This window comes from Pholis gunnellus (assembly GCF_910591455.1).
Source record: "Pholis gunnellus genome assembly, chromosome: 12".
NCBI lineage: Eukaryota > Metazoa > Chordata > Actinopteri > Perciformes > Pholidae > Pholis > Pholis gunnellus.
Window position 1 is genome coordinate 25,169,364 of NC_136539.1, and position 26,435 is coordinate 25,195,798.

General features: G+C 39.8%; 1 protein-coding gene across 2 annotated transcripts; it reads right to left on the reverse strand.

Annotated features, from left to right (window-relative positions):
- Positions 1 to 2,630: 2,630 nt before the first annotated feature.
- On the reverse strand, positions 2,631 to 22,864 carry arhgap15 (Rho GTPase activating protein 15). 2 transcript variants are annotated; one of them, XM_079170775.1, is made up of 13 exons: positions 22,802 to 22,864; positions 16,131 to 16,305; positions 15,979 to 16,056; positions 15,267 to 15,410; positions 14,108 to 14,197; positions 13,524 to 13,622; positions 9,817 to 9,940; positions 6,969 to 7,103; positions 5,747 to 5,845; positions 4,761 to 4,838; positions 3,933 to 4,067; positions 3,538 to 3,643; positions 2,631 to 3,104 (listed from the first exon to the last, which is right to left on the reverse strand). In XM_079170775.1, the coding sequence occupies exons 1-13, from the start codon at positions 22,813 to 22,815 to the stop codon at positions 2,921 to 2,923; spliced, it is 1,461 nt and encodes a 486-aa protein (XP_079026901.1). In that variant the 5' UTR covers positions 22,816 to 22,864; the 3' UTR covers positions 2,631 to 2,920. The 2 variants fall into 2 exon arrangements, with proteins under 2 accessions (XP_079026901.1, XP_079026902.1); XM_079170776.1 differs by lacking the exon at positions 22,802 to 22,864 and adding an exon at positions 19,807 to 19,891.
- Positions 22,865 to 26,435: the final 3,571 nt, after the last annotated feature.

Genomic DNA, 26,435 nt, shown 5'->3' on the forward strand with positions numbered 1-26,435 from the left:
TGTAACATAATATTTAACTGTTGACACTAGTGAACAAATCTCATGACGTGCAACATAATATTTAAATATTGACACTAGTGAACACATCTCATGACGTGCAACATAATATTTAAATATTGACACTAGTGAACAAATCTCATGACGTGCAACATAATATTTAAATATTGACACTAGTGAACAAATCTCATGACGTGCAACATATTTAAATATTGACACTAGTGAACAAATCTCATGACGTGCAACATATTTAAATATTGACACTAGTGAACAAATCTCATGACGTGCAACATAATATTTAACTGTTGACACAAGTGAACAAATCTCATGACGTGTAACATAATATTTAACTGTTGACACTAGTGAACAAATCTCATGACGTGCAACATATTTAACTGTTGACACTAGTGAACAAATCTCATGACGTGTAACATAATATTTAACTGTTGACACTAGTGAACAAATCTCATGACGTGCAACATATTTAACTGTTGACACTAGTGAACAAATCTCATGACGTGCAACATAATATTTAAATGTTGACACTAGTGAACAAATCTCATGACGTGCAACATAATATTTAAATGTTGACACTAGTGAACAAATGTCATGACGTGTAACATAATATTTAACTGTTGACACTAGTGAACAAATCTCATGACGTGTAACATAATATTTAACTGTTGACACTAGTGAACAAATCTCATGACGTGTAACATAATATTTAACTGTTGACACTAGTGAACAAATCTCATGACGTGTAACATAATATTTAACTGTTGACACTAGTGAACAAATCTCATGACGTGTAACATAATATTTAACTGTTGACACTAGTGAACAAATCTCATGACGTGTAACATAATATTTAACTGTTGACACTAGTGAACAAATCTCATGACGTGTAACATAATATTTAACTGTTGACACTAGTGAACAAATCTCATGACGTGTAACATAATATTTAAATGTTGACACTAGTGAACAAATCTCATGACGTGCAACATAATATTTAAATGTTGACACTAGTGAACAAATCTCATGACGTGTAACATAATTAAATGTTGACACTAGTGAACAAATCTCATGACGTGCAACATATTTAAATGTTGACACTAGTGAACAAATCTCATGACGTGTAACATAATTAAATGTTGACACTAGTGAACAAATCTCATGACGTGCAACATAATATTTAAATGTTGACACTAGTGAACAAATCTCATGACTTGCAACATAATATTTAAATGTTGACACTAGTGAACAAATCTCATGACGTGCAACATAATATTTAAATGTTGACACTAGTGAACAAATCTCATGATGTGTAACATAATATTTAACTGTTGACACTAGTGAACAAATCTCATGATGTGTAACATAATATTTAACTGTTGACACTAGTGAACAAATCACAAGACTTGTAACATAATATTTAACTGTTGACACTAGTGAACAAATCTCATGAAGTTGTCGCGACCCTCCTCCTCCCATACACTAGGTGCTGCGGTTGTGTTTGATTATCTGTTGCAGGTGCTGATTGGAGGGTCGTCAGCTGAATGAGCCACACCTGAGCCAGAGTGGTCTGCCTTTAAAGACCATCTTCATTTGGCAGTCTCGCTCTTTGGGGAGAGGAGATCCTGTCAGCCACAAGCATTTACACTGTTCTTTCAGTTGTTATATTTTATTCACTGCTACACACATCCATACATGCACCTCCGGACTGATAACTGATCCCAACCTTTTGTATTGTCTAAATTATGTTTGTAAGAAAATAAACGTGCTTTTCTTATCAGCCAGCTTGTTTGCCTCAGTCTCTGAGCCGGACTGTGACACAAAATATATTTATATATTATTTATTTTTTTACACGTCAGATTTGTTAACTAGCGTTGAACGTAAAATACTCTGTTACACGTCATGAGATTTGTTCAGTGGTGTCAACATTTCAATCTTTTGTGTCGCAGCCCGGCTCAGAGACTGAGGCAAACAAGAGCAGGAACCCAGCAAAATTGCACATTTATTCCCAGTCTTTGAAGTCTCAACTTTATGTTATATTATAGATATTTCCATCACTAAATCCTCTTATTGTTTGTTTGGACTTTAAAGTTGCAGCAGAATCTGAACAGATGACCACTCTCTCAGGCCTGACCACTTCTACTCATTGCAGTCCCAAGATTATTGCAATAACTTCAGCTGTAAAAACAGTCTGTCATTAATTCGTTTGCTTATTGTCACACTAAATTTTGGTATGAATACCCCTGATCCTACACGTTCATTCCCGTTGTCTTTAGATCCATCTGTATAAATTTACAGATAGTTATAATAATTATTGTTGATGTATACTTTAGTCTGATGTCCAATGTCATACAAGTTTCTTTTCATCCATTTTTTCCTCTGTTCTATGAGTGTTAAATCCACATTGTGAGCTGGTAGTATCCAGGGAGGAACACTTCCCCACATAACATTGGGACCATACTCTAACCCATATAAACCGTATTCTTTGGCTATTGTACTGATTGTCCAACCAAACCCTTTGCCTTTACTTTGTGTGTATTCCCAGCATTCATACAGCACATTTGTTGCAGGAAGTTTCTCTCCAGATCCCTTTAGCTTCACCGAAAGAGAGACTAACTGAGAATCACAAAGGTTTTTAATACAGGGTGCACTGGCACACAGGGCCAGAATATATTTTCATCAATTTTCAAACAAAAAAAATATTATTGATGTTTGTGTTCATTAAAGTATGTCCTTCAAACTTTGTTCTCATCACAAATCATCCATTTATTGTTTACAGTCAAGTCAAAACCAGGCGCTGCCTCTGTTTTCTGTTAAAACAATAATATTTCAGAAGAAATGTGGTTATTTCCAGCTTTGATGTTTGAATGTGAGTCCATTAGATGATCAGGTCCACTTCAGGACACTTTACTTCCTGTCCAGGTTGAAGATTTCTTGGCTCTCAATGAGGATGAACTCCACAATTTGGTTCTGATAGACCATGTTGACTGCCATGTTTCCTGCGTCCAGCTCAGGCCACATCAGTGTTGGGCCAAACACGATGCCGATGCCCTGAGTTGACATCAGGTTCTTCCTGGAAAAGTCTAGAACTCTGAAAAACAACAGATGTAACAGTAACTAAAGGGAAACATGGGTTTACATTTTAAATGACACTAGGCCTGCCAAGATAGTTTGGGTTTTCATATGGCAAAATACTTCTGTTTAGACAAAAAAAAAAATCCTTCCTGTTTATTATGTCAGCGCTCTTTGAATAAGTAGAAGTAAAGTTAAAGATATGAATGCCTCATAACATAAGAGGAGATGTGTTTCACTGACTCTCCAGTGGATGGGTCATCGGTTCCGCTAACTGAAAATACAAAGAACTACACAGAAGCAACATATAGCTATGCCTTAAAAATAGTCCTTGGATAAAAGATTGACTCATACATGTAAGTTTATTCATTTTTTAATTTCTACTGAATGTGACTGTTTTCAAATGGTTCTTAATAAGTCTTCAGGTGTGGTTCAGGTGGACGTAGGCTTACTTGTGCAGGTGGCTGAAGAGCAACGTCATGGTGTCCTTGTTGGGTTTGGGCAGTTCCTGGATCAGTTTCTTCACAGCCTGAACTTTGAGTTTGGATTCTTTAATCTCTGTAAGAGAAAAAAACAGGAGCAATAGTTTAATAAATGTATTTTACTGTAGTTTGATATATTTAACATGCATACAGTATTTTGGAGTTATTATTATTTCTTAAGGAAAATAACTTTTGGGTAACAGAAGGCTACAAATTGATGTTTTTTTCTTGAAATTTCAGGAGGATCGATAACAGACAAATCCAATAGATCTGGCTATAAATAATCCCAAATAGGATGGGATGTCTAATAAAGACAGACATGAAGTTTAGATTTTTTATTTTGATCTTTTGTTAGTTTGACTTACTGACAGCCTCCACAAACAGCTGGAAGAACCTGAAGGGGAAAAGTGGCTCGGGCAGCTCCCGGAAAAACATCTTGAGGGCCCCGGTGACGACATGGATGTCCTCCCACTGACTTTGGTCCAGGTCTAGGTCCTCCTCTAGGGAGAGACCAGAATAATAATAAGGGTCAGTTAATCATTTCATGTTTGATCGACAGTATTCTACATTTACTTTGGCTCTTTTTTCACATCATGTGACTTTCCAAAACTCTGACCACTAAATATTGTCGTATTAATTTAACTAACAACAGTCAGTTCATCAGAACTTCACGTATGTTTATCACAGAATTTTCATCATTGTTGTTTTCAAGATTAAATAAATTCAATAAATTATTCATTTTGTATATTTTGTTGGAAGATATCTGAAGCAGTAAAAACATGTTCAATGCAGAAAAATGAAGCTGATCGTGTAAAGGTTGAAAATCAAACATTTGTGTCATAAACAGGTAGTAGCTGTGCTTCACGCCACGAGGAAAAGGCTTTTGTTTTTGGCTAAATGTTGAAAAGGTAAACACATGCTTGACTTCTATAATAATTCCCCATCTTTACTGAAGCACATTCATGAACTGTGAGAGACAAACAAGACAATCCTTCATCAGGATGTATTTTATGTGTCCAATGTGGGACAAACGTTTGACGGACATATTCATGAGGAAATCATCATTATGTTGAATATGCATAATCCTGGTGCAATTGTTTTTCTGTTACATATTTCTTGTTGTAAATAAGTCAAATGTAATATAGGTTGTAGATGACAGTCAAAGAGAAACGATATGTTTTTATTGAACTGACCCTGATCGACAATAAAGCGAAGTTTCTGGATTGTTGCCAGATTTCCACTAACTCTGTAGATCCCGTCAGCATCTAGACCTGAAAGCACAAATAAATAATATACATATTATTAACAAGAAACAAACCGACTTCAATCAGTAATCAGTAAATGTAAAAAGAAAGCTCTGTCATTTGGACATAAAATATCTTAATACGTGGTGTTTCTGATTGTTAATCACTGGATTCCTTTTGTCTTTGTCTCCATAAGTTATTGTTATGGTTTTAAATTATTCAATGTGAGAAAGTTAAAGCTCAGGTTGGTAATCTTCCAAAAAAGGTTTTGTTATAGAAATCAATAAACTTCATTTCTGTTGCAGGACTGTGATACAATTAATTTATAGCTCTCAGCTAATAATTATTAGACATTGTGAAGACAGGTTTTTATTGTAACATCAAAAACATTTAATTCAACATGGGAACAAGCTGGGGATGAAAAAACAGAGACAGTGCCTTGATAGCCGAGTGGTTTAGGGTTACAGCACATTCAAATTCGACTTTAGGACCTTTGTTGTATGTCATATCCCTCTACTGTGTCTCCACTGCCTCTACTGTCTCTACTGCGTCTCTACTGTGTCTCTACTGTGTCTCCACTGCCTCTACTGTCTCTACTGTGTCTCTACTGTCTCTACTGTGTCTCTACTGTCTCTACTGTGTCTCCACTGCCTCTACTGTCTCTACTGTGTCTCTACTGTGTCTCCACTGCCTCTACTGTCTCTACTGTGTCTCTACTGTGTCTCCACTGCCTCTACTGTCTCTACTGTGTCTCTACTGTGTCTCTACTGTGTCTCCACTGCCTCTACTGTCTCTACTGTGTCTCTACTGTCTCTACTGTGTCTCTACTGTCTCTACTGTGTCTCCACTGCCTCTACTGTCTCTACTGTGTCTCTACTGTCTCTACTGTGTCTCTACTGTCCCTCCCCTCCCCCTCTCTCTGTTAGTGAACCTACCTCGCTTGTCAACAGCATCCAGACAGATCTGAACAAACCTTGGCACCGTGGTTCCTTCACGTTCACAGAGAGTCAACAGATGGCAGCCGAAAACTCGATCTGAGACAAACATTAGAACATTAACATTGATCAGTGTAGGTGACTATCGGCAACTTAAAATGAGTCACCGAGAGGCTAAGTAGGGGGGAACAACCTGCGGACACGCTGGTTGTAAATGATTTGCGGATCCAGTGGCTGAGTTTGTCTTTTTATTTGTAAACAACAAACAAACTTTGTGTTCAAACCCGCCTTCTCCTTGTTGTACAATGGTGATCAACAGCGTCAAGTAGTGATAATAGTAGTGAAAAAAATAGTGTATAGCGTGTAAATAGCAGTCAACAAAAAATAAGGCTCCCTCTCTCACCCCGTCGCCTTCCATTCATCCAACTAAACTACGGAGCAGCATATATTCCCATTGTTATCCCCAACACCACGTGACTCAACTACCGGAAGTGACAAAAAATGGTGTACAAATGACTCAGGCCATACCTGGCTCCTCCAATCAGTGTGTGTGTGTGTGTGTGTGTGTGTGTGTGTGTGTGTGTGGTCATGAAACTTTGCAGGTGTCTAGTTGAGATTGAAATGAAGGCCGAGTTTAAAGATGGATGAGGTCTTAGTTAGGGGGTTGCCGTTGGCCCCTTCCTCACTTTACGCCCCTGGCCTGATTTGGCATCGTGGCTGGTGTAATCCCATTGTGAGGTAATCTCTAGTTATTACTGCAACATGTCTAATGACTAGTTGTTGATGTTATAGAGGTTTTAATGACTAATCGACCAAACTCTTAGCTTTATAGGTGCTGTCTAAACCATACTTCACGATGTTTTGCGCCTTCAATAACCCATAGTGAATTCTTCTCCCACGCTACCTCATTTGATTATTAGAGGTTACAGAAGGTTAATGACTAATTGTTAATGTAAAATATAGTTAAATGACTAATGATAAAAAAGCTTTTATGATTAATTTAATGTTACATCTTAAATGATTAATCGGTCATGTTGCATAATAATCTTTAAGGTTACAGAAGTTGTAATGACTAATTGGTAATGTTAAACAATAATTATAAACAGTTTAGTTGTTTCCCTAACTCCTACAGGGTTGTAACAGGAGGATTGTAACACCCTAAAAGCTATATGTAAGGGCACTCATATGTTTGAGGTTTAATGTGTAAAGAAAAAGCAGAAACCTTTGATGAGGCCTTTTTCCTTCAGAGTCTTCATGGACGGACGTCTGGTGATGAACTTCTTCAGTCTGTTCTTCACTCCGTTCTTGTCGGCGCTGTCGGAGGTGCTGTGTTTCAGCTTGGAGCTGCTGAACATATCTGCAAAAAAGAACATACACACTAAACCTGAAATACCTGAGATTCTTTGTCATTTGTTTTCAATAGTCAACATCCAGCAGTTACAGAGCAACATGATCATTCATTAGAAGTTTGTGTCCATCTGATGAATGTAAGACAAATATTCTCTCTTTTAGCTCGGTTTTTGGTCTCTACCAACTACCAAGGAAATTGTCTCAATTTAAGTGTATTTGCACAATTTAAAAAATATATAAACACCACTGGAATAACAAATAATTGTAATAAATTAGTTCTCTGCATTTGACCCATCCCTATGTAGGGAGCAGTGGGCTGCTCCTGAGAAATGCCCAGGGAGTGGTTGGGGGTTTAGTGTCTTGCTCAGGGACACTTTGGCACAGGACACGTAGTAGCCAAGGATCAAACCGCCAAACTTGCGGATACCGGATGACCCTTTCTACCCCATGAGCCACGGCTGTATTAGTCTCGTCTGCCTGTTACCTTTGTTTCTCCCATCAATCAGCTTTCAGTCTGCCCTTATTCCTGACCTGTCTTGTTGTCTGATTAGTTTCTTGTGTATTTGTAGAATTGTCTTTTGTCTGTTTGTCTTTATTAATGTTTGAAGTTCTGTACCAGTTTGCCTGTGTCCTTGCGTTCTGTTTCCTGCCATTCTGTTGGACTCTAGCTTGTAAGCATTTTTCAAATTAAATCATTGCATTTTTTGGTATTTGGGTCCATCCCCTGCTACTCCAGACTGTGACAGTACAAACCCACCAATTATGGACCCAGCAGAGCAACACCATTTTCCCAAGAAGGCTTGTGAGTTTGATCTGATTGTGACAAGACTCACAGCCTCCAAAACACGTCAGCAGACTCAGCTCCTCGCTCAGCAGCAGTGGTTTAAGGAGAGGCCTTGGGTGAGTGACTTTGTTCCCCACTTGGGTGGTGTTTGTGAGTCTAAATCAGTTCTTGCAAGCCACCCAATCCTCCATGTTTACTAGCCTCCAGCCTACTAGGCTCCAGCCCACTAGACTAGCCTGCAATTCTCCAGCCCCTAACCCATTTCTTGGCAACCCGTCTGGACCTGGGGGGGTCTCTTAGCTTCCTGTCAGCTAGCCACCAGCCTATATACCTCCTGTCCTTCCCAAGAAGGAGGTGTGGTCAGGGTGACGTCGATCCCCCAAACTGACCATCAACCCAGAGTCTCCGCTGCCCGATGACCATGGCCTGCTCCTTGTGTCCTGTCATCAGTACAGCCGACATCTGCCCCCAGTGTCCTATTGGCGGTCCAGTCGGGACCAACAGCACCGGTTCCCCTCAAGGCTGTGTTCTTTGCTTTCTTTCCCCTCTGCTCTTCTCCCTGTACACCAACAGCTGCACCTCCGGTCACATAGTCTGTCAAGCTCCTGAAGTGACACCACCCTCATCGGACTCATCTCTGGTGGGGATGAGTCCGCCTACAGGTGGGAGACTGACCATCTGGTGACCTAGTGCGGTCTGAACAACTTAAGACCTCAACGCTCTAAAGACAGTGGAGATGGTTGTGGATTTCGTCCCCCTATCACCCTGTGTGACTCCCCCGTTGACGCTGTGGAGTCCTTCTGCTTACATAAACTTACATAAACTGTTCGAGCCTCTTCCATCTGGCATGAGGCACCGGCCCATCAGGACCAAGACCTTAAGCCACAAATACAGTTTCTTCCCATCTGCTGTTGGGTTAATCAAAGTCCGGGACCCCCACTGACTCAGATAGTATCATGAAAAACATATTGATGCAACTTTTCCAATAGAAATATAATAGTTAATTGTATCAAAGGCTTTTGAAAGGTCTATGAGAATAGTAATTAGAGTAAAGCATATTTAGAAAAGTATATAAGAAGAGTATATAATCTATTTATTCAAATGTTTGTATTGAAATCTCCTCAAATGAAACAGTTTATCACCATTGTTTGTCAGGTCAAAAGAACTGAACAGACTTTCATTTCCATCTTTTATGGCAGAGTCAGGTTGGCAACAAAGAGCACCAACAATAACAATCTTTCCACCAGAAACACTGGAGATCGCTAAAAGAGCAATGCTTGTTTTTCAAGCATTGGTCTGTAGAAGATTTTTGCTGGTCCAACAAATGGTGACAAATTCCTCGGTGGCATTGTTAGAAGCTTTGGGTGGCATGGTGTTGTGCTCAGCTTTCAAGGCCTACTAGGCCCAAAGATCAGCGGGATAGAGCTAGAAACCTCCACAAGATACTAAGTATGGCCTCAAATTTGCTGTAGAGTGTTGGTTAGACACTGCTGTTTAGTCAGCACCTGGGATTTTGAGTTCTAGGCAAGATTCTTCAGAATACTGTTAGATTGTAAACCAGCCACAAGTTCAGAGAAACACAACAGCCATCTTCTCTGATAGCCATTCTCTTTAGCTGCCAAATGCTTCACTATGTTCACCAGATAGTCTCCAATTGTGTGTGTGTCTGCTGCTGAGCTGGTAGTGTACAGTGGGGTTCTGGGCCTTTTTATTTTGAAAATAGCTGCCATCTGCGGCCGAAAACAAGGCTGTGAAAGTGGTGGAAGTGAACCAAAACATGAAAGTTGTCATAAAGCTCTGCAGAATCTGCAGTCGGGTGATACTTGCCTTTGTGTCTTTCACTCAGAGTGATCATATCCAATTCAAAATAAGACTACAACCAGCTGTCCTCTCAGATATTATCTATAGTAACAATGGGTTTGGGTGAGTTACTCACTGATGGAGCGTCTGTGGACTGGGTTGCGTTGCTTGGCGTTGGGGGAGGCGGAGCCATATCCAGGTAGGGAGCCGTGTCTGGGCAGGTACTCTGTGCTGTTTGATCTCCGCGGAGGAAGTTTAGTCTGAAAAGAAAGAGTTACAACGAATCCCAGGAAGGCTGTCATTTCACCAAGGATATAAAGAACATCATGGTTGCTCATTCTGAAAAACATTTAACTAACCAATGTCTCAGATAAACGTTTTTTCACTTACTAGTGTTTATTGCATATTTACATACAAAAGTAAAACAGAAATAGAACATCAAAACTTTCATCTGCAAAGAGATAGAAGAGGATAGAGGTTACAACTAGTGATACAGTATATTATTTGGTTATATTCAAAATGTTATCCAATAATGTACATTGTTCTAGATCTAATTCATTGTTCCCATTTTCCGGAAAAACTCATCTTATTTCACACTTTTTTTTTACAATGCTTTCTCTAACCACTTCCTGTTATATTGACCAGGTTTAAAATGGAACCCTCCTCGTAGATTATATATTGTAAAACTTTGTTCAATACTAAATTCACTCAGAATGGTTCTACTTTTGGCCAACTGCAGAAAATATATGCAAGATTTTTATCTGTTTGGCCACATTGCCCTTCAGCATGTTTGTTGCCTTTGAAGTTGTTTGCTTTTTATACTAAGCGTAATGAAGAAAAAGAATAACATTTTCCAATTAAATTGTCTCCATTCATGTGAATTTGTGGATGTCTGTAGTGCTACAGACGTGATGATTTTGCTCTTTTGAGCTTTTGATGTTCAATTCCTTTTTCCACTTCAGTTCTACATAAAATGTAGTTGTAGCCTATTCCACTGACTTTCCTCTGGCCTCTTTTTGGAAGAGAGGTGTCTCTCTGTTTCAGGTCTGCCGCGCCCCCTTTCAAGGCCTGGAGCACCCACACCTGAACTTCATCAGTGCATCATTAGAACTGTATATCAACCCCCAGAACCAGAGCTCCTGCCCATTTAGCCTGTGAGCTGTTTGTTGGCTGCTGTCGTTATCTTATTCCTATTGAATATTCTGTCAATCACTTCATGGAACACATGGGTGTGTTTGAATTAACCACCCGGTTCTAACGAGATGTCACATGACAAGATGCTATGAAGGCAAATCACTGTCAAAATCCGAGAGCGCAAATGAGATCCATGCGTGCACGAAAATCAAACAGCCGCGCGCGTATTTTACTTTGACGAGCGCTTTTATATCACTCCGCGAGCAAAAGTCGCTCGAGAAGCTTAACACTGCTCGCTCGCAAGTAGTTTTTCTTTTTGACAGTAAGTGGGCGGACCCAGTCTCCATTGTATCTCTACATCTAATTGGTTACAATGCTCGTCTTTGGATAAACCGAAAATACGCGGGCGCATGGATCTCATTTGCGCTCTCGGATTTTGACAGTGATTTGCCTTCATAAGATGCGCAGAGACACAGACAGACGAGGAAATTGCATATGAGAGGTCAAAATGGGCCAAAATGATGCCAAACAGCTCTGTTATGACAGATTGTACAATATGAGTGATAAACAAAGTGAAATAAAGTGAAATATATAGTTATATAGTATATAAAAGTACAATGGAACAGCTGAACAGCGAACCTGGGAATTTTCCCTGTTTGCTGTGTTCTGTCTTCAGCTACTATTAACCAGTAACATATACACTATTTACTCATCTCATCAAATAAACTCACAATTCCTAGTGTTATTCAACCATCACAATTTTTAAAATAGACCTTGTAGTTACAGAATTATAGTCTTTTTAGTATGGGTTACAATTTTCGAACAGAGGACTAAAAATAGGCCTAGGGGTTAAAAGGTTGACAATAACTTCTACTACTGAATTCTTTTTTTTGTGGGTCTTCCTTTTTTATTTGTTTAATCTCTTAGTTGAAGATTTATAAATAAGTCTTCACTCTGAAGTGAAAATCCGTAGAGAGACCTACTGTAGCGAGAATTACTAAAGTGGTTTTGCATTTGGTGTGATCCCATCGCAAGATGGTCTGTGGTTTACATTTTGTTGTCTCACCAAAACACAGCACATGTCTCCTTAAGGTGTAACAAACATTTATAAAACACTTCCATTTCACTTGACATGTTAGGTATATTGCTCTGATACATGAGCTAAGCCAATTCTGTTGCCATATAGTAATCTCCTTTTGCATTAAAAATGGTTGATTCTGAAATAGTGTGATATTGGGTATAATGTCTTTTTAGAGGATGAAAAGTCCTCTATACATCAAGAAAAGTAATTTCTTCACAGTATTAAGTAGCACATATACAAACTCCTTCTGCTTACATTGCAATAGTATCACTATGGGTGAGGCACAGCTATTCACCAGTGACAGCATACCGTGTTCTTTGTCTTTCACTTCTTTAACATTTTCAAAGTTTGATATCAAAGTTGCTACCCCTCGTTTGTGGCTATATGTATGTGAGCTCTAGTAGGTATTTTATATCCACATTTTTTCAGCTTCTCATTCCCTTGTCATGATCAAGGGATTACCCAAACCATAAACATTTATAGAAATTAGCTTAAATCCTTAACAATCCATCATTACACTTGCAGTGACTGATTTTCCCTGTGTTCCCTCAATTGAACACTTGAACAATTCTGAATTGCAAACCGGAACATATACAAAAACAAAGGTGTTTTGCTGGGCAAAACAAAAACATAGATGAACTCCCAAAAAACGTCATTTTCTCTCCTCCATAGCTCCTGAATCCCTCGGTCCCTCTGCTAATCGTAGCTCTAATATTTTGCATGTTTCCCTATTAGTCAGATTTATCTAGCATTTAAAGTTGTATGAAATTAATATTACACTTGCATGTAGTTTGTAATATACGGTCATATTCTTTGAACAAGGTTTGAAGCAAAGGGATTTGTCTGCATACCCATGCAGCTATATCATGTTTGTAAACCTGAAAGTTCAATAACTACAAGAACTCAGTATTCAACAGCGTATGTACCTTCATAATTATATTACAGTTCAAGCAGTTCAAACTTCCTGGAGGTGCTCTTCTGACTGTCTCTGATTCTGTGTTTCGACATGCTAACCCTAACCCTGTTCAGGCAGCAGAGGCACATCTCACTTTGTGGACTCTCTGTCGCAGCTCTCGCACAGCTTCTCGTGAGTTGTTGTACATTTGGGGTCTGCTGTCTTAGTAAATATGAATCTTGGTGAATGGTGTCTGAAAACTGATTGTTCATATATTTGCTGTGCAAAGGATTGTGGGTCAGAATAGCCAGAAAAGCATGCTGGCTGCAAAATGCGGTCTCCTGGTTGAAAGTGTTTGACCCATCCACCATCCACCATCATCCTTCTAACTGTTTATACCACGTTACCAGCTTAGAGCATAGCACCATGAAAAAGGATCCGAATTAACTTTTCATTGGAATTCTTTCAATGGTGCCCACACGTAATTTTAACACATGTGCGACCATCACGTAATGTACTGTCAAGAGGTGGTGGTCATTTCATGTATTTCTGTGAGATCATATATAACAGAAAACTGAATATCTTTGGGGTTTGGACTGTTGGTCGTAGAAAACAAGACATTTGAAGGAACTGAGAAACTGGGATGGACATTTTGAAAACGATTAATCCAAAAAACAATCAAGACACTGAATTATATCCTAAATAATAGCTAGTTTAAGTAGTGAGTTCTTACAGAAGAGTCGACGGCCTTCCTGATAGCGTCGTACCATTTACTGGCGGTGGAGTAGCTGTCAGTCTGGAGGAGGTACTCACTTCCTGTGTTTGTTGTGATCTGGAACAGATGAGAATAGTGACTTAAGTTGGGGACCATTTTTTTTCTTCCCCAAAGGGAAGAAGGTGTTTGTAACAGTCAACTATATGTATATACATTTTAATTAACAAACTGAAAATAGGAATGAAAATAATTGTATTCAGTTTCTCCCAGTCAGTGAGAAAATCATAAATTTACATCTCTAAACTGGTTTTGTCCAGATTAAAAATGTTAATCATCCAGAGGCTTCATTAAATTGTTTTGGTCAAAAGTGATGTATATAAAATGTTTAATCAAAGGCCATTGTGGCTTATAGAGATACAAATAAAGAAGAAAGTCAAACTTTTTTTTTTTTCTATAGTTCAAATATAAGAAAAAATGAATTGTTTCTGTGAATCCAGCATGTCATGGAGAGAAATAGGACTGATCCACAAAAAGCAGCTTCAGCGCAGAAATATATGTATTTGTGTATGACAATGTGAAGTGTTACCGTGTTGGTTTGTTACCTGAAAAACGTTTTTCCTGCTCGACTTCTCTGTTGTCCACTCAATAAGAGCTCCACTCAGCTGAATCACATCTGTCTTACTTCCTGGTTTCTGAACACAGAGAGGATGGACGTGAGGTCACCCGTCAAATGTATGATAATTGCTGTCAAGTGCTTCCTAAAGACTTCAATGAGATTCCTACACCTCTCTACGTGTGGTTTGGCCCACTCCTCATTTGCAAACTGCTCTAGTTTTCTCAGATTTGAAGGCTGCTGTTTTCAGATCTTTCCACGTGTTCAATTGGATTCAGATCTGGACTCATTGCTGGCAGTCCAGAGTTTACTTTTCAACCAATCCTGGGTGCTGTTAGATGTGTTTTTTGGGACACTGTCCTGCTGGAGGAACAATGACTTTTGAAGGAGACGCAGCTTTGTGACACTGAGTACAACCTTGCGCTCCAAAATACTTTGGTAATTCAAGATTTCATGATTCCATGCACATATTCAAGGGAACCCCAAAATCAGTGAGCCTTCTCCACGTTTGACTGTAGGTTCTTTTTTTCTGCAAACAAAGAGTTTATGCAGTGTACCAAAAACCACATTATTTTTCTCATCTGTTGACTGAACATTCTCCCAGGAAGATATTGGTTTGTAATTGTGTTGGGACAAACTCCCGCTGGGCTTTCTTATCTCTCTCAGCTGTGGTGTCATCCTTGGTGTCCTACCACAGCACCTCCTTTCATTGAGTTGGCGACGGATGGTGTGAGTTTAGACGATAGTTCCTTCTGTCTGAATGTCAGCTTGAATCTGTTTTTCAGTTGTCCCAGGTCCTTTCACCATTCGTACAACCCTTGACTGCAATCTTTGGTCAACTTTTCTCTTGCGAGGTTGGCTACATTACCATGGGCCTTAACCTTCTTCGTGACATTGTGCACGGTGTACAAAGGAACATCGAGGTCTCTGGAGATGGACTTTAAGGTAGCTTTGAAATCGTCCATGCTTGGCTACGATCTGTCAGACCTCCTCAGACAATTCTCTACTTTTTTTCTTTTGTCATGCTCAGTGTGGAACAAGCAGTGACACAAAGCAGAATGAGTACTTTGGTCCTGCCTTGTGTGGTTTCAGTTCGTTAAACAGAGACAAAGTAAAGATAAAGACAAAATACAGCAGTATTTTCATACCAGACTAGTTTCTTGTTGTCTCTCTTTATAAAACAGCAGCTGGTCTGAGGTCAGTACGCTCCACATGAAGGTCCAGTTCTTCCTTTGCTTCTTACCGCTCTCTGAGATTTTAGCCACATTCAGATGTTCACCTTTCAGCTCCACCTGAACACACGCACATTATTTGAACATAAATAAAAAATAGTGATGCCATGGGGTGTTTTTAATTATTCAGATGTTCACTTCATTCAGAAACCAAAAACTAATTAAATACAGAACAGATGTGGCAGAGGATTTGGGTGAAGTAGAAGCAGGGAGAGTTTATATTTAATCTGTGATGGGACAGTGCATCTGTTTGCAGGATTTGTGTGATTCCAAGTTAATTACTGTGCTGTGAAAATATACTATACGAAGAAGAGCACCGAACAAGCTGCGGTATTCCACGCTTTGGGAGTGAGAACAATTTTTAAATGAATTTAAAATATGCATCCAAATGTTCTTAAATCAATTCTCATCTTCATTCTGAAAAACTTCTGAAAGAAGAGTTTATTTCTATTGGAAACACGTAGAACTAATGTCTGAAATGGGTTTGATACAAATCTACGTTAAAGGATGAGGGCTACATGTGAAAAATCTATTATCTGAGATTAAAGTCAGATTAGTAACTTTCATTTCAGAATTCTGACTTTATTCACCTTCAACCTCTGCCATACAAATCCTTTTTAGGACATACCAATGGTTCAAAAACAGCAAATGCTCCTCCTGCAACTGAGACGTTGTGCTGAGACTGATTCCTGCGATGCCGAGAGATCTAGAAACAGAAAAGAACAAGTTAAAAACTGAACTGCACCACTGTAGGATGGAGGTTCTATGTGGTCTACTTACAGGCTTTTTAGGTAGGTCGGACTCCTGCAGCACCATGGACTTAGACTGACTGAGGCGGTCTCCGGAGCTCTGGGAGCTCTTTAGGCGCATCTGCACAGCTTCCTGCGGTGCTGCGCTGCGTTGTGGAGGCTGAATCAGCGGAGGCTGCTTCGCAGCACTCTGGAGGTTTGTGATTCTGTGGAGGGACAAAAGAGGGTTTTTATTAGTCAATGCGACTTTTCATGTAGTGTTGCTGTCGATCCATTTCTCACTCAGTGTGTTCACAAAATGCCACTGGTCTTTATCAAATCAATGCTGTCAAGAATGTGATTTAAAAGTATTTTCTTCTGGGAATATTTTAGTAGTTATGTACCAAGTCTGCATAGCCTCACACTTCTTCCAGCACATATCCACAGCCTCTCACTCTTAGTCCGACACCAACAGCTTTCACCCTCTAGTGCCTACTCAGCTTTCATTTATGTATCATATATATATTATTTATGTATGTGTATATGTATGTATGTATATATATGTATGTATGTATATATATATGTATATGTATATATATATGTATGTATGTATATGTATATATATATGTATGTATGTATGTATATATATGTATGTGTATATATATATATGTATATATATATGTATATATATATATATATATATATGATGTTGAGACATGTATAGATGTTTATTATAAAGTTCACTGAGACTGTTATGATGTGAAATGGATTCAACAAAAGAGAAGAAAAAAGTTCACTCCAGCCACACTTTCCTTTTCATTAACTTTTTCAAAAATCAAGCAATTTCTTTGAAGATGCAAGTTTTTCAAAAATTCATTTGTGTATTTTATTTTTAGATGGATCCCTTATTTTACTTGAAATGAGAGAAGAACATTTATTTTTGTATTTCTATGTATTATTTATAATCCATCCAGTTACATTTGAAAACGTAATTATATATTATATTTAAAAATATAATTGATGTGTACTTTCTTTATTTGATTTGACAGTTGTTGACTACACAGAGACGTTGTTACTACTAGGCTTCTTGAATATATATATATATATTGCACTAAATAGCGCAAGTTAGATATTGTAATGTTCCGGATCTTTGCACGAGGAGATTTTCTCAATCTGGACCTTTCGGAATTGTAATTGAATCCCCCTGATATTCTAGATGGTCTATACCAGCCAGTTCATCAGTTGGCAGAGACAACAACATTCTCAGGGGAAGTAACCTGCACAAAATCAAATTGGCGGCAGTTATCCTTCATCATATAATTCTCAATTAGTGTGCATGAGGAGGAGCCATCAGTGGGTGTCAAGTTCTTTCTGAGATGATCAACTTTACTCATGAAGTAATTGGCAATCTCTACTGGTTTGGTTAGGAAAGTACTATTATTTATCATGTTAGGCATTGCTTGATATGATGACCTACCTATTATATCATTCATCATTTTCCATAGTTCTTTGAGTCATTCATTTTACTCTGGTAATACTCTCTTTTTCCCTCTTTTCAATTTAGTTCCCTATTTTCTTAATTTACAGTACATTTTCCTATCAGACAGTTAGCCAGATGTTTCAGTCGTTGCACCATAAGTGTTTTTAAATCTCTACTGACCCATGGGGCACATTTTGCCTTTACAGTTGTTTTTTTCAATGGTGCATGTTTATCAGCAATTTCAATAAATAGTTTCATGAATATACTGAGTGCCAAATCTGGGTCCTCCTGTTGACACACTATTGACCAGTTTGCATTTTTTACATCATCCATAAGAGATTCTTCTTGGAAGGGCTTGTATGAGCTTTTGTATGGCTGCTTTAGGGACTTTAGTTTTCCTTTGAAGTGCTATTAAACTGTGATCGCTGAAACAAAGAACAACTGATGCTGCTTTAGAGCAGTTTTCAAGGGTATTTGTGAAGAAGTGATCTTAGCCCATTCTTGTTGGTAGTGTAATAGTTTATGTTAGGTTACAAGCACTGGCTACTGCAAGAAGCTTCTTCTTTAACGGACAGGTAGATAACCAATCAATGTTTAATTTACCAACAAAAACACTTCACGGATTTCGTCACTAGATTTATCCAACATTTCACAAATTGAGTCTAAGCATGACATATCCGCACTAGGCGGCCTTTAGCAGCAACCCACAAGTATAGATTTAGTTTGTGGTAGGTGAACCTGTAACCACAATGTCACACATCATTAAATCACCTCATACTTTTACTGGAATGTTATTCTGGACATAAAAAGCCACGCCTCCCCCATATCCATTCCGGTCTTTCCTGAACAGTGTATATCCATCAACCGCTAGTTCTGTATTTTCAAATGAGGGATCTAAATGTGTCTCAGATATTGCCAGTATATGGATATTGTTTGGTTGCATCATACAACTTAATTCATAGATCTTATTTCTTAAGCTACAAATGTTTACATCAGCTATCAGCAGGCCTTTGCCTGGGTTGTTGAGCCCATAGTAAAAATAACACCAAGCTGTAAAAAGTTAGATGGCAAGAGTAGGGCTTAACGACCCAACTCATTCACAAGATTGGTGGTATTCTCACTGCGTTGTTGTCTTGTAGGAGGATGTGGAATCAGTCTATCGTGCCGGAGATATTCAATGTGCCCTCATGGCTGGCATGAGATCCCTCCTCTTCTGGCGGACAGCCTCCGTAAAGTCCTCATTGATAAAAATGTTCGTTCCTTTTCGGTGTCTAGCGGTCTGACGAGCAGCTACTTTGTTCTTGTATCGAAGGAACTTCCCATCTTTCGGCGCAGGCTGAAAACTTACCTCTTCAAGGAGGCCTACCCTGAGTCTTCCACTTAGCACTTACTTAGCATTTATTGTATTCATACTAGTTTGTTGCACTTATTGTATTAGTTTGTGGCACTTATTGCATTTGTTTGTTTCTGCACTGTACGTTTGCTCTGGTTTATGCTCTTAGATGCTTGTTTGAAAAAAGGAGATGCACTTATGACTTCTGACTAGTAGTTCTCTGGAGTTCTCTGGAAAACTGATGTTGAATACACTTATTGTAATTCGCTTTGGATAAAAGCATCTGCTAAATGACTGTAATGTAATGTAACTTGACAGCTACCGGCCGTGGTCTGTTGCCGTCTGCACCCGGCCTTCCTGTTCGATGTGCGCGCTCCAGCTCCAACTCACGGTTGCTCCCAAGCTGTAGATTTATTTAGAGTATTCTCCGTACCTTATCCTCCACCTCAGCCCATCCTTCGCTTTCAGTTTCTACCATCCCATCAATAACCAGGTTATTTCTCCTGGACTGGCCCTCTGAATACTCCATGTTCTTGTTGATGGCCTGGATGTTTTCCCTCAACGTATCCTGTTGCTTACTATCGCACGTGGTCAGCTGATTTGCGTTGGCTGATTTCAGGTCATCCATTTCCTTCTGGGTGTATTGAATGCTCGTTTTGACATCTTGCAAGTCCTTTAACGTCTCGTCCATTCGATTGTTCGTAGAATCCAGAATTATTTCAACCAAACATTTGAAGCTCTTCTCTTGTTGAATAATCTCTGTAAATCGCATACTTCCCCCACTATGAAGTAGTAATACAATGGCAAATTATGTTTCTCCATGTAACTGACCGAAATGTTAAACTTAAAGTTATTATCACTTTTGATCAAACTATTATTCTGAATTTTTTGATATTAAGAATATCGGGGCCTTACCACCAATGGTCACTAGATGTCAATGTGGCCCCACTCGTCTATTTGTAATCTCACAAGCTCAGGAAACAAGCTTACTCCTTTTGGATTGGTCTGTTGAATAAATTCAGTGAGGTTATTGTATAATTTGAAGACTTGTACAGTGTAATTTAGTCCTACTAAAAATAATTTTCCACCACCTAGATTCAGTTCCTGTTTATAGCTTCAAGTGTTATGGCTTGATCTGGTAAGGACATTTGTTGAAAAGAAAGAGAGGAGGTTATGTGTGTGTTGTAAAGAAAGACCTCAGTTAATCATTTGGTGTCTTCACAACTTAACTTCGTTATGTTCTCTGAGATCTTTCTCTGAGGGCCGTGGACGGTCAAAGTTTTCACTTTTACTGACTAAAGTGAAGGAGCAGCATCTGGTCTGTGGGAAGAGTATCTGAGAAAATGTATTCTAAAACTCTGCTGCGGTGATGAAAGGCCGGTTCTGATACACCAGAATGTCTCTGCAATACCTTCCTGCGGTGGCGGGCTGACTCTCAAGGGTTAAATCCAGCCCAGTTGGTCCAATCTATATTTCTATATTTCTGTTATGTGGGTGAACATTTAGTTGAAGTTAGATCCAGAGAAGACACAACTTTTTCCTGTTTGGGTTCCTGTTTGCAGCTGTGATTGCTTAACTGTGGTTACACAACATTTGTCCTTCTGTCAGAGACCACAAATATCAAAGGACCTGAGCTCCAAAGTAATAAAGTATGGTTATGCCTTTCTACCTATTATATAAACCAATACAAACCTTTAATAGATCTGTACTGATCCTATCTGCCTGCTTTGTCTGTGTTTGGGTCCAATCCTCTATGTCCTAAATTGTCACTCTCCTTCTCTTTTCCCTGACACATTTGATGAGTTTCATCATTTTTTGGAAAATTTTGCTTCTGTTTAACAACATCTCTTCTTCAGATATGTTTCCTGTACGGCACATCGACCAAAATCCTTGACAAATTACAAAACATCCCAACCTTAGCTGCCCATCTGCTCACCCACTAAACCTAAACCCCATACAGAGATCACACCAGCCCATCAAACCTCCACTGGTTCCACATTCAGCAAAGAATCAAGTTAAAATGTATCCTCATCAGAAGACCTATCTTTCTGACCTTGTGTACCGAACTTCTCAGATCAGGGGACAACAACTTCTTCACCCTTCTGCCCCAGTCACCCCCATTGTTAGTGATTATCTCACTCAACACCTAAGACATTCACCTTCACTCTCTTTAAAAACTGCTCTGAAAACCACAGATTTAAATCTACTTTTAAGCTCTGACCCCCCCCCCCCCACACACACATTCATTGTTGTAATAATAAATGTAATTGTCTTTTTACTGTTATAATGTAATTTCTATTTTTAATATTGGAATTGATTTTACTGTTGCTGTTGTTACCATGTAAAATGCTCTAACATTGTGTGTGTGTGTGTGTATATATATATATATATATATATATTCTTGAATTTTCTTCAAATATTTTCCCTGATTTTAATCTCCTTTTCTTTTGCCTTATGTTTTGATGTTTTTAATGGTTTTATGTGAAGCACTTTGAATTGCCTTGTTGTTGAAATGTGCGATACAAATAAACTCGCCTTGCCTTGATATTAGACTATACAAATAAAATGGACTTTATGGACTGTGTAGAAAAAGATAACTAGAGATGTTTTTTGTCAGAATAAGGATTTTGAAAGCAGCTCTGGTTTGTGTTACAGGTTGTAAAAGACATCATATATAAAGACATAGATATTAGATCACCAAACGTCTTATAGTTACAACTCCAGTTGCTGTGTTTTTGAGTAAATCAAGGCTTCTTGTTGTTTTCTTGGGTCTGCTCCAGATAAATTAATAGCAGTGGAGTCTGGATGTTATAGAAACATGTGCAAGGATTATTTGTATTAAATGAGATGGATCTTATTCCATGTTACATACCTGAATGATGTAGCCTTCAAGGCTGTTCTCTTACAGCGTTTGTAGCTATAGCTACAAAATGGCTGTAATTTGTAGATATCTTAATAAATCAATTTGTATGTATTCATGAATCTGCAAGTATAAACAAACAAAAAACGGTCTTTCACTCAAAGGACAGCTTTTTGTGGCCCATATGAGAAGTCAACGTTGATTTATTCGTGTTATAGCTTTGGAAATTAAGGGAGTGACGTGACCTAGTTACTTTACCCCTAACAGGCTCTTTTCCTAAAGCTTTTTTGATTCGTAAACCTAACTAAGTCATGTCCTGTGAAGACAGAAGTTGATTTAGAAAAGACTGTACGCTTCTTAGCTATCTCAGAAAAAATAAATAAAAATGAAGAGTAATTTGAGTGACAGGTTCCGTTCAGACGAATCAGAGTTTGAAAATAAAGATGAGTGCAGCAGAGATGAAAAAGTTTTGTCAAACAGGAGTAAAAGCAGCAGTTTGTCCCACTGATGTCAACTTTAAACTCTAGTCTGAAATGAAAACAACCATCAGAATTTCCTAACATTTGAAGCATCACTGTGATGTCACAATGTCTCAGTTCTGTGGTGTAAGAGGTTTTAGTAACTGACTGAGAGATAAAACCACAGTGACGCTGCTGTCATCACATATTGTATCTAAAACCGTCTTGAAGTAATGCTATGATAAGCAAAGCTTCAGTAACAGGAAACAAAGTGATATCCTCAATACGGAAGCATGGAGACTTATTGTCATCTCGCATTATGTGAACATAATATAAGGTTGTTGTTACCCTGGGGATGTATGTTCAACTTTACTTCTAAAAATGTCTTAAAAAATGCACAAGTGGAAATTGTAAACATCAACCATCAAGTAAAGTTCAAGCTTTCTGTATTTTAACCATATCACGAGTGAGTTTAGGCCCACAGTTGACCCAATTTATCTGGAGAAACGTGCAGAAAAATGACAACACTAACGCCAACCCAGGACGACAAAACCTACACAATAAGTCAGAAGATCATTTAGTGTGATCTTACCTTGTACCCGCCATCTCTGTGTGTCATCGATCAAAGAAGTCAAGACACAGTCGAGGCCTGACTGTTAGAGGAAGTATGATGAATCACGTGGTTTCTTCAAACCAGCCGTCTCTCATACTACAACTGCTGCACCCTCCCCATTTCCTGAAGAAAAAAAAAACCTAACCTCATTTTCATCAGACCAGACGTGAGCAGTTTGTCACTTCTGCTAGTTAGGGTGCAAACATATGCAGAGCCAGATAAAGGAGTGTTGACCACTATCGATGTAAAGAGACAATCTTCTAGAACTATGGAAGTTGTTCCACAGGGTTAGGGTTAGATTATGGGGGTTGGTTCTTCTGACGCCATGAAATTTCATTTTGTCAGAAAAATAGGCACTGTCCATAAACTCTGAGTCGCTAATGATCCACCACCACTCTCCATTTTTTTGCCTTTAATCCTAGATTGTCCGTCCATTCTCCCACCGACGTATCCTATGATGTTCCACAAGCACACATTTTTCATAAGCACGCTTAAATATCAGACTGTTCTTGTCCTAATATTGTGTAAACAATTGATAAGCCTCTGCTGCAAGGTTTCAGAGATATTACTCTTTCATCAGGCAAATCGCGAGTTTCCGTGACCGTGTGCATTCTAGAACTGTTCCTAAATTTCCTCCCCTCCAGTGAGGTTGACTTTAGGGAAAAGGAACAGGGACTGGGGGACAAAATGGTGGCTGGGCCGAAGAGCGATGGTCACCCCATCAACAACATTTCATGCAGCGAGTACAGTAAAGGCACAGGCAGTTAGGTTAGGGGAGTTGGGTTTGGGTGGGGACGTGGCCCTCTAGTGGGGGGTTAGGGTTTTCTGCTCACCATATAGGTGAGCAGAGAGCACGGGCACACAATCCTCCTCATCCTCCGGCCTTGGCTCAACAGGTGATTTATGGTCCTGTGTACCAATGATGGTACACAGGACCATCATTGATGTACAACTTTCTTAGTGTAGTTGTGTGGAGTCAACAGGGTTGGGATGATTAAAGGAAAAATGGAAAAAGGAGGAGAGTCCTTACTCCCATTTACCCCACCATTTTCCCACAGAGATGAAGAGGGGTGATGTGTTTACATCCAACACCCTCCCCCGCCTTGATCGGCGCCTCTGTCTCCCTACCCGATGCTCCCCTCTGCCCGCCCCGGGAGTCACCGGAAGGGAGGAACCAACGTATTCCCTCAATCCATTTATCCCTCCTGTCTCTCATTCCTCTTCTTTTAATATAATTATTAGATTGATTAATTAGTTTTACTTGATTAATTAAATTCTGATCCCTCTGTTATTTTCTTTTTTCAACTATTCCTGTTCTTTCTTCATTCCATTTATTTAATTATTTTGTTATGTTATTAATTTGTCTTTTTTTATCATTTTATTTCTATTTTATTTATTTTTTATCTTTTATATATTTTTTATCCCCCTTACCATCATTTACCCCCACAATTTTCCCACAGAGATGAAGAGGGGTGATGTGTTTACATCCAACACCCTCCCCCGCCTTGATCGGCGTCTGTCTCCCTACCCGATGCTCCCCTCTGCCCGCCCCGGGAGTCACCAAAGTATTCCCTCAATCTATTTATCCCTCCTTTCTCTCATTCCTATTCTTTTAATTTAATATAATTATTTGATTGAATAATTAATTTACTTGATTGATTAAATTCTGATCCATCTATGTTATCTTCTTACTATTCCTGTTCTTTCTTCATTCCATTTATTTTATTTTATTTATTCCATTTATTTTATTTGTTATTTAATATATTTCCATTATTTTTATTTACTTTATTTTTATTCTATTTTATATTTTATTCATTTATTTAATTTTATTTATTGTATTTATTTTATGGTTATTTATATTCATTTTTTATTCCCCTTACTATGAATCTCGCCCTATGTTCCATTGTCACTCTCTATTCTTGTTGCCCTGAATTGGTAGATATGTCCCTTCTCCATATTCCTTTATTTTTGTATTTTTCACTGCTTTTATATTCATTTTTTTTTTAGTTCAGCCTCCCCTTTCCATTTCATGTACTCCCTTGAAAAGACACAGTCAGATGCTTTGATTTGTCTGCCAGTTCTTTATTTTCATCATCCTGAGACCTTCTGTTTTTTGTTTGTTTTTTTTCAACATTTATCACCACAATTTTTTCTTTTTTCATAATTTTCCTCCACCCATGGGTTGATCATCTGCCCCTTGTGGCAGTCTTGCCCCCACCAGTGCATCCCTCAGGTTAGGGTTTCTCCTGTAGGCCCCCACCATCTCCATGGTCCTCTCCATAAAAGTCCCCCCCACTCCAGTCGCCAGGTTCTCCCTGGCCTTCCTCACAGCCTGTGTTGAAGAAGAGGAATAGGTTGTTATCAAGTGGATAATCTGCCTGGTCTTACCTCTGGGGAGGTTGCAGTGGTCGCCCTACTCGTGTCCCGTACACCTCCTTCCTCGCCGCTCTCATCAGGGCCCGGGAATATCCCCTTTGTCTAAGGGCCCCAAATAGGGTCCGGGTAGCCACCTCCCTGTCCTCCGTTCGGGAACAAATCCTCTTGAACCGCAACAATTGGGCCTTCAGGATCCCCTTGAAGGTGTGTCAGTATCAAAACCCACCGCATGTACTTTGACTCGATGTGGTGAATGAAAGAGTGAAGGAGTCCAGTCTGTGATGGGTAGAGGAGATGAGAGCCGGATTCTAAAACAGAGATAGGGAGGGGTGGTGTGTGTACATCCAGGCACCCTCCCCCGCCTTTCTAGGCGCCTCTGCGTCCCTGCCAGGACCTCCATCTGAGAGCCAGAGGAGCGACCGGGAGGGAAGAAGGAAGGTTGAAAGGGTTGAGATTAGGGTTAAGGAAAGGGTTAAGTTTATGCAATAAAGGCCCTGAGACCCAACCTTGTCCTACTTTTGGGAGGGGCATCTGGGTTAGGTGGTAGGAACGGTTTTTAAACCTGTACCACGGGACCAGCTGGTCAAGTGAGGTCCCGCTCCGTTTCCTGGGTGTCAGCCCGAAGAATGGCCTCCCCTTGGCCACCGGGGATGGTGACGGGGCTGGTGAAGGGGGCGGTCTGGCCCCCGGTGGCGGGCCCCCCTTCCCCCATTGTTCCGCCAAGGGGAGTTCTTCCACCCGTATCCTGGTGGGCCTTTTCCCTTTCCTCTTCCGGCCCCCCCCAAACTTACCCCTACCTCCCCCACCCCCCGCCCCCCCTCCCCCTGTACCCCCCTGGCCCCTCCTTCTTCATCCCGGCCCTTCCGGACCGCCCCCTCCCCGGCTCCACCCCCCGTCTCCCCTTCCCTGGCCTCTCCCCCCCAACTTCCGAACCCCCCTTCCTTTTCCCCAGGCTCCCCGTCTGACTCCTCCCCCCGCTTGGTCACCCCGCCCCTCCCCCCCGGGGAACACCATCCCGATCTCTGCCAGGTCCCTCCTGGCCCCTTCGATGGTGGTTGCCAGGGTGCGCGGGAACCTCCGCCTCAGCCATCTCACCGCCACCTCGAAGGCCTGCTGATAGTCACAGGCCTGGAACCGAGCCAAGGCCGTCTTCGAGGTCCTGATGGTTTCCTCATAGTGGACCTCCAAAATCTGCAGGTTGACCTGGAGCCAATTTTCCGCGTTGGAGTTGACCAGG

Bases quoted from the DNA above. Each gene is read 5' to 3' on its own strand.
- arhgap15 (XM_079170775.1), bottom strand. The intron at 16,057-16,130 runs GTAAGTAGACCA...TTCTGTTTCTAG, and splicing joins CCGACCTACCTAAAAAGCCT to ATCTCTCGGCATCGCAGGAA. The intron at 14,198-15,266 runs GTATGAAAATAC...CTCTGTGTTCAG, and splicing joins GACAACAAGAAACTAGTCTG to AAACCAGGAAGTAAGACAGA.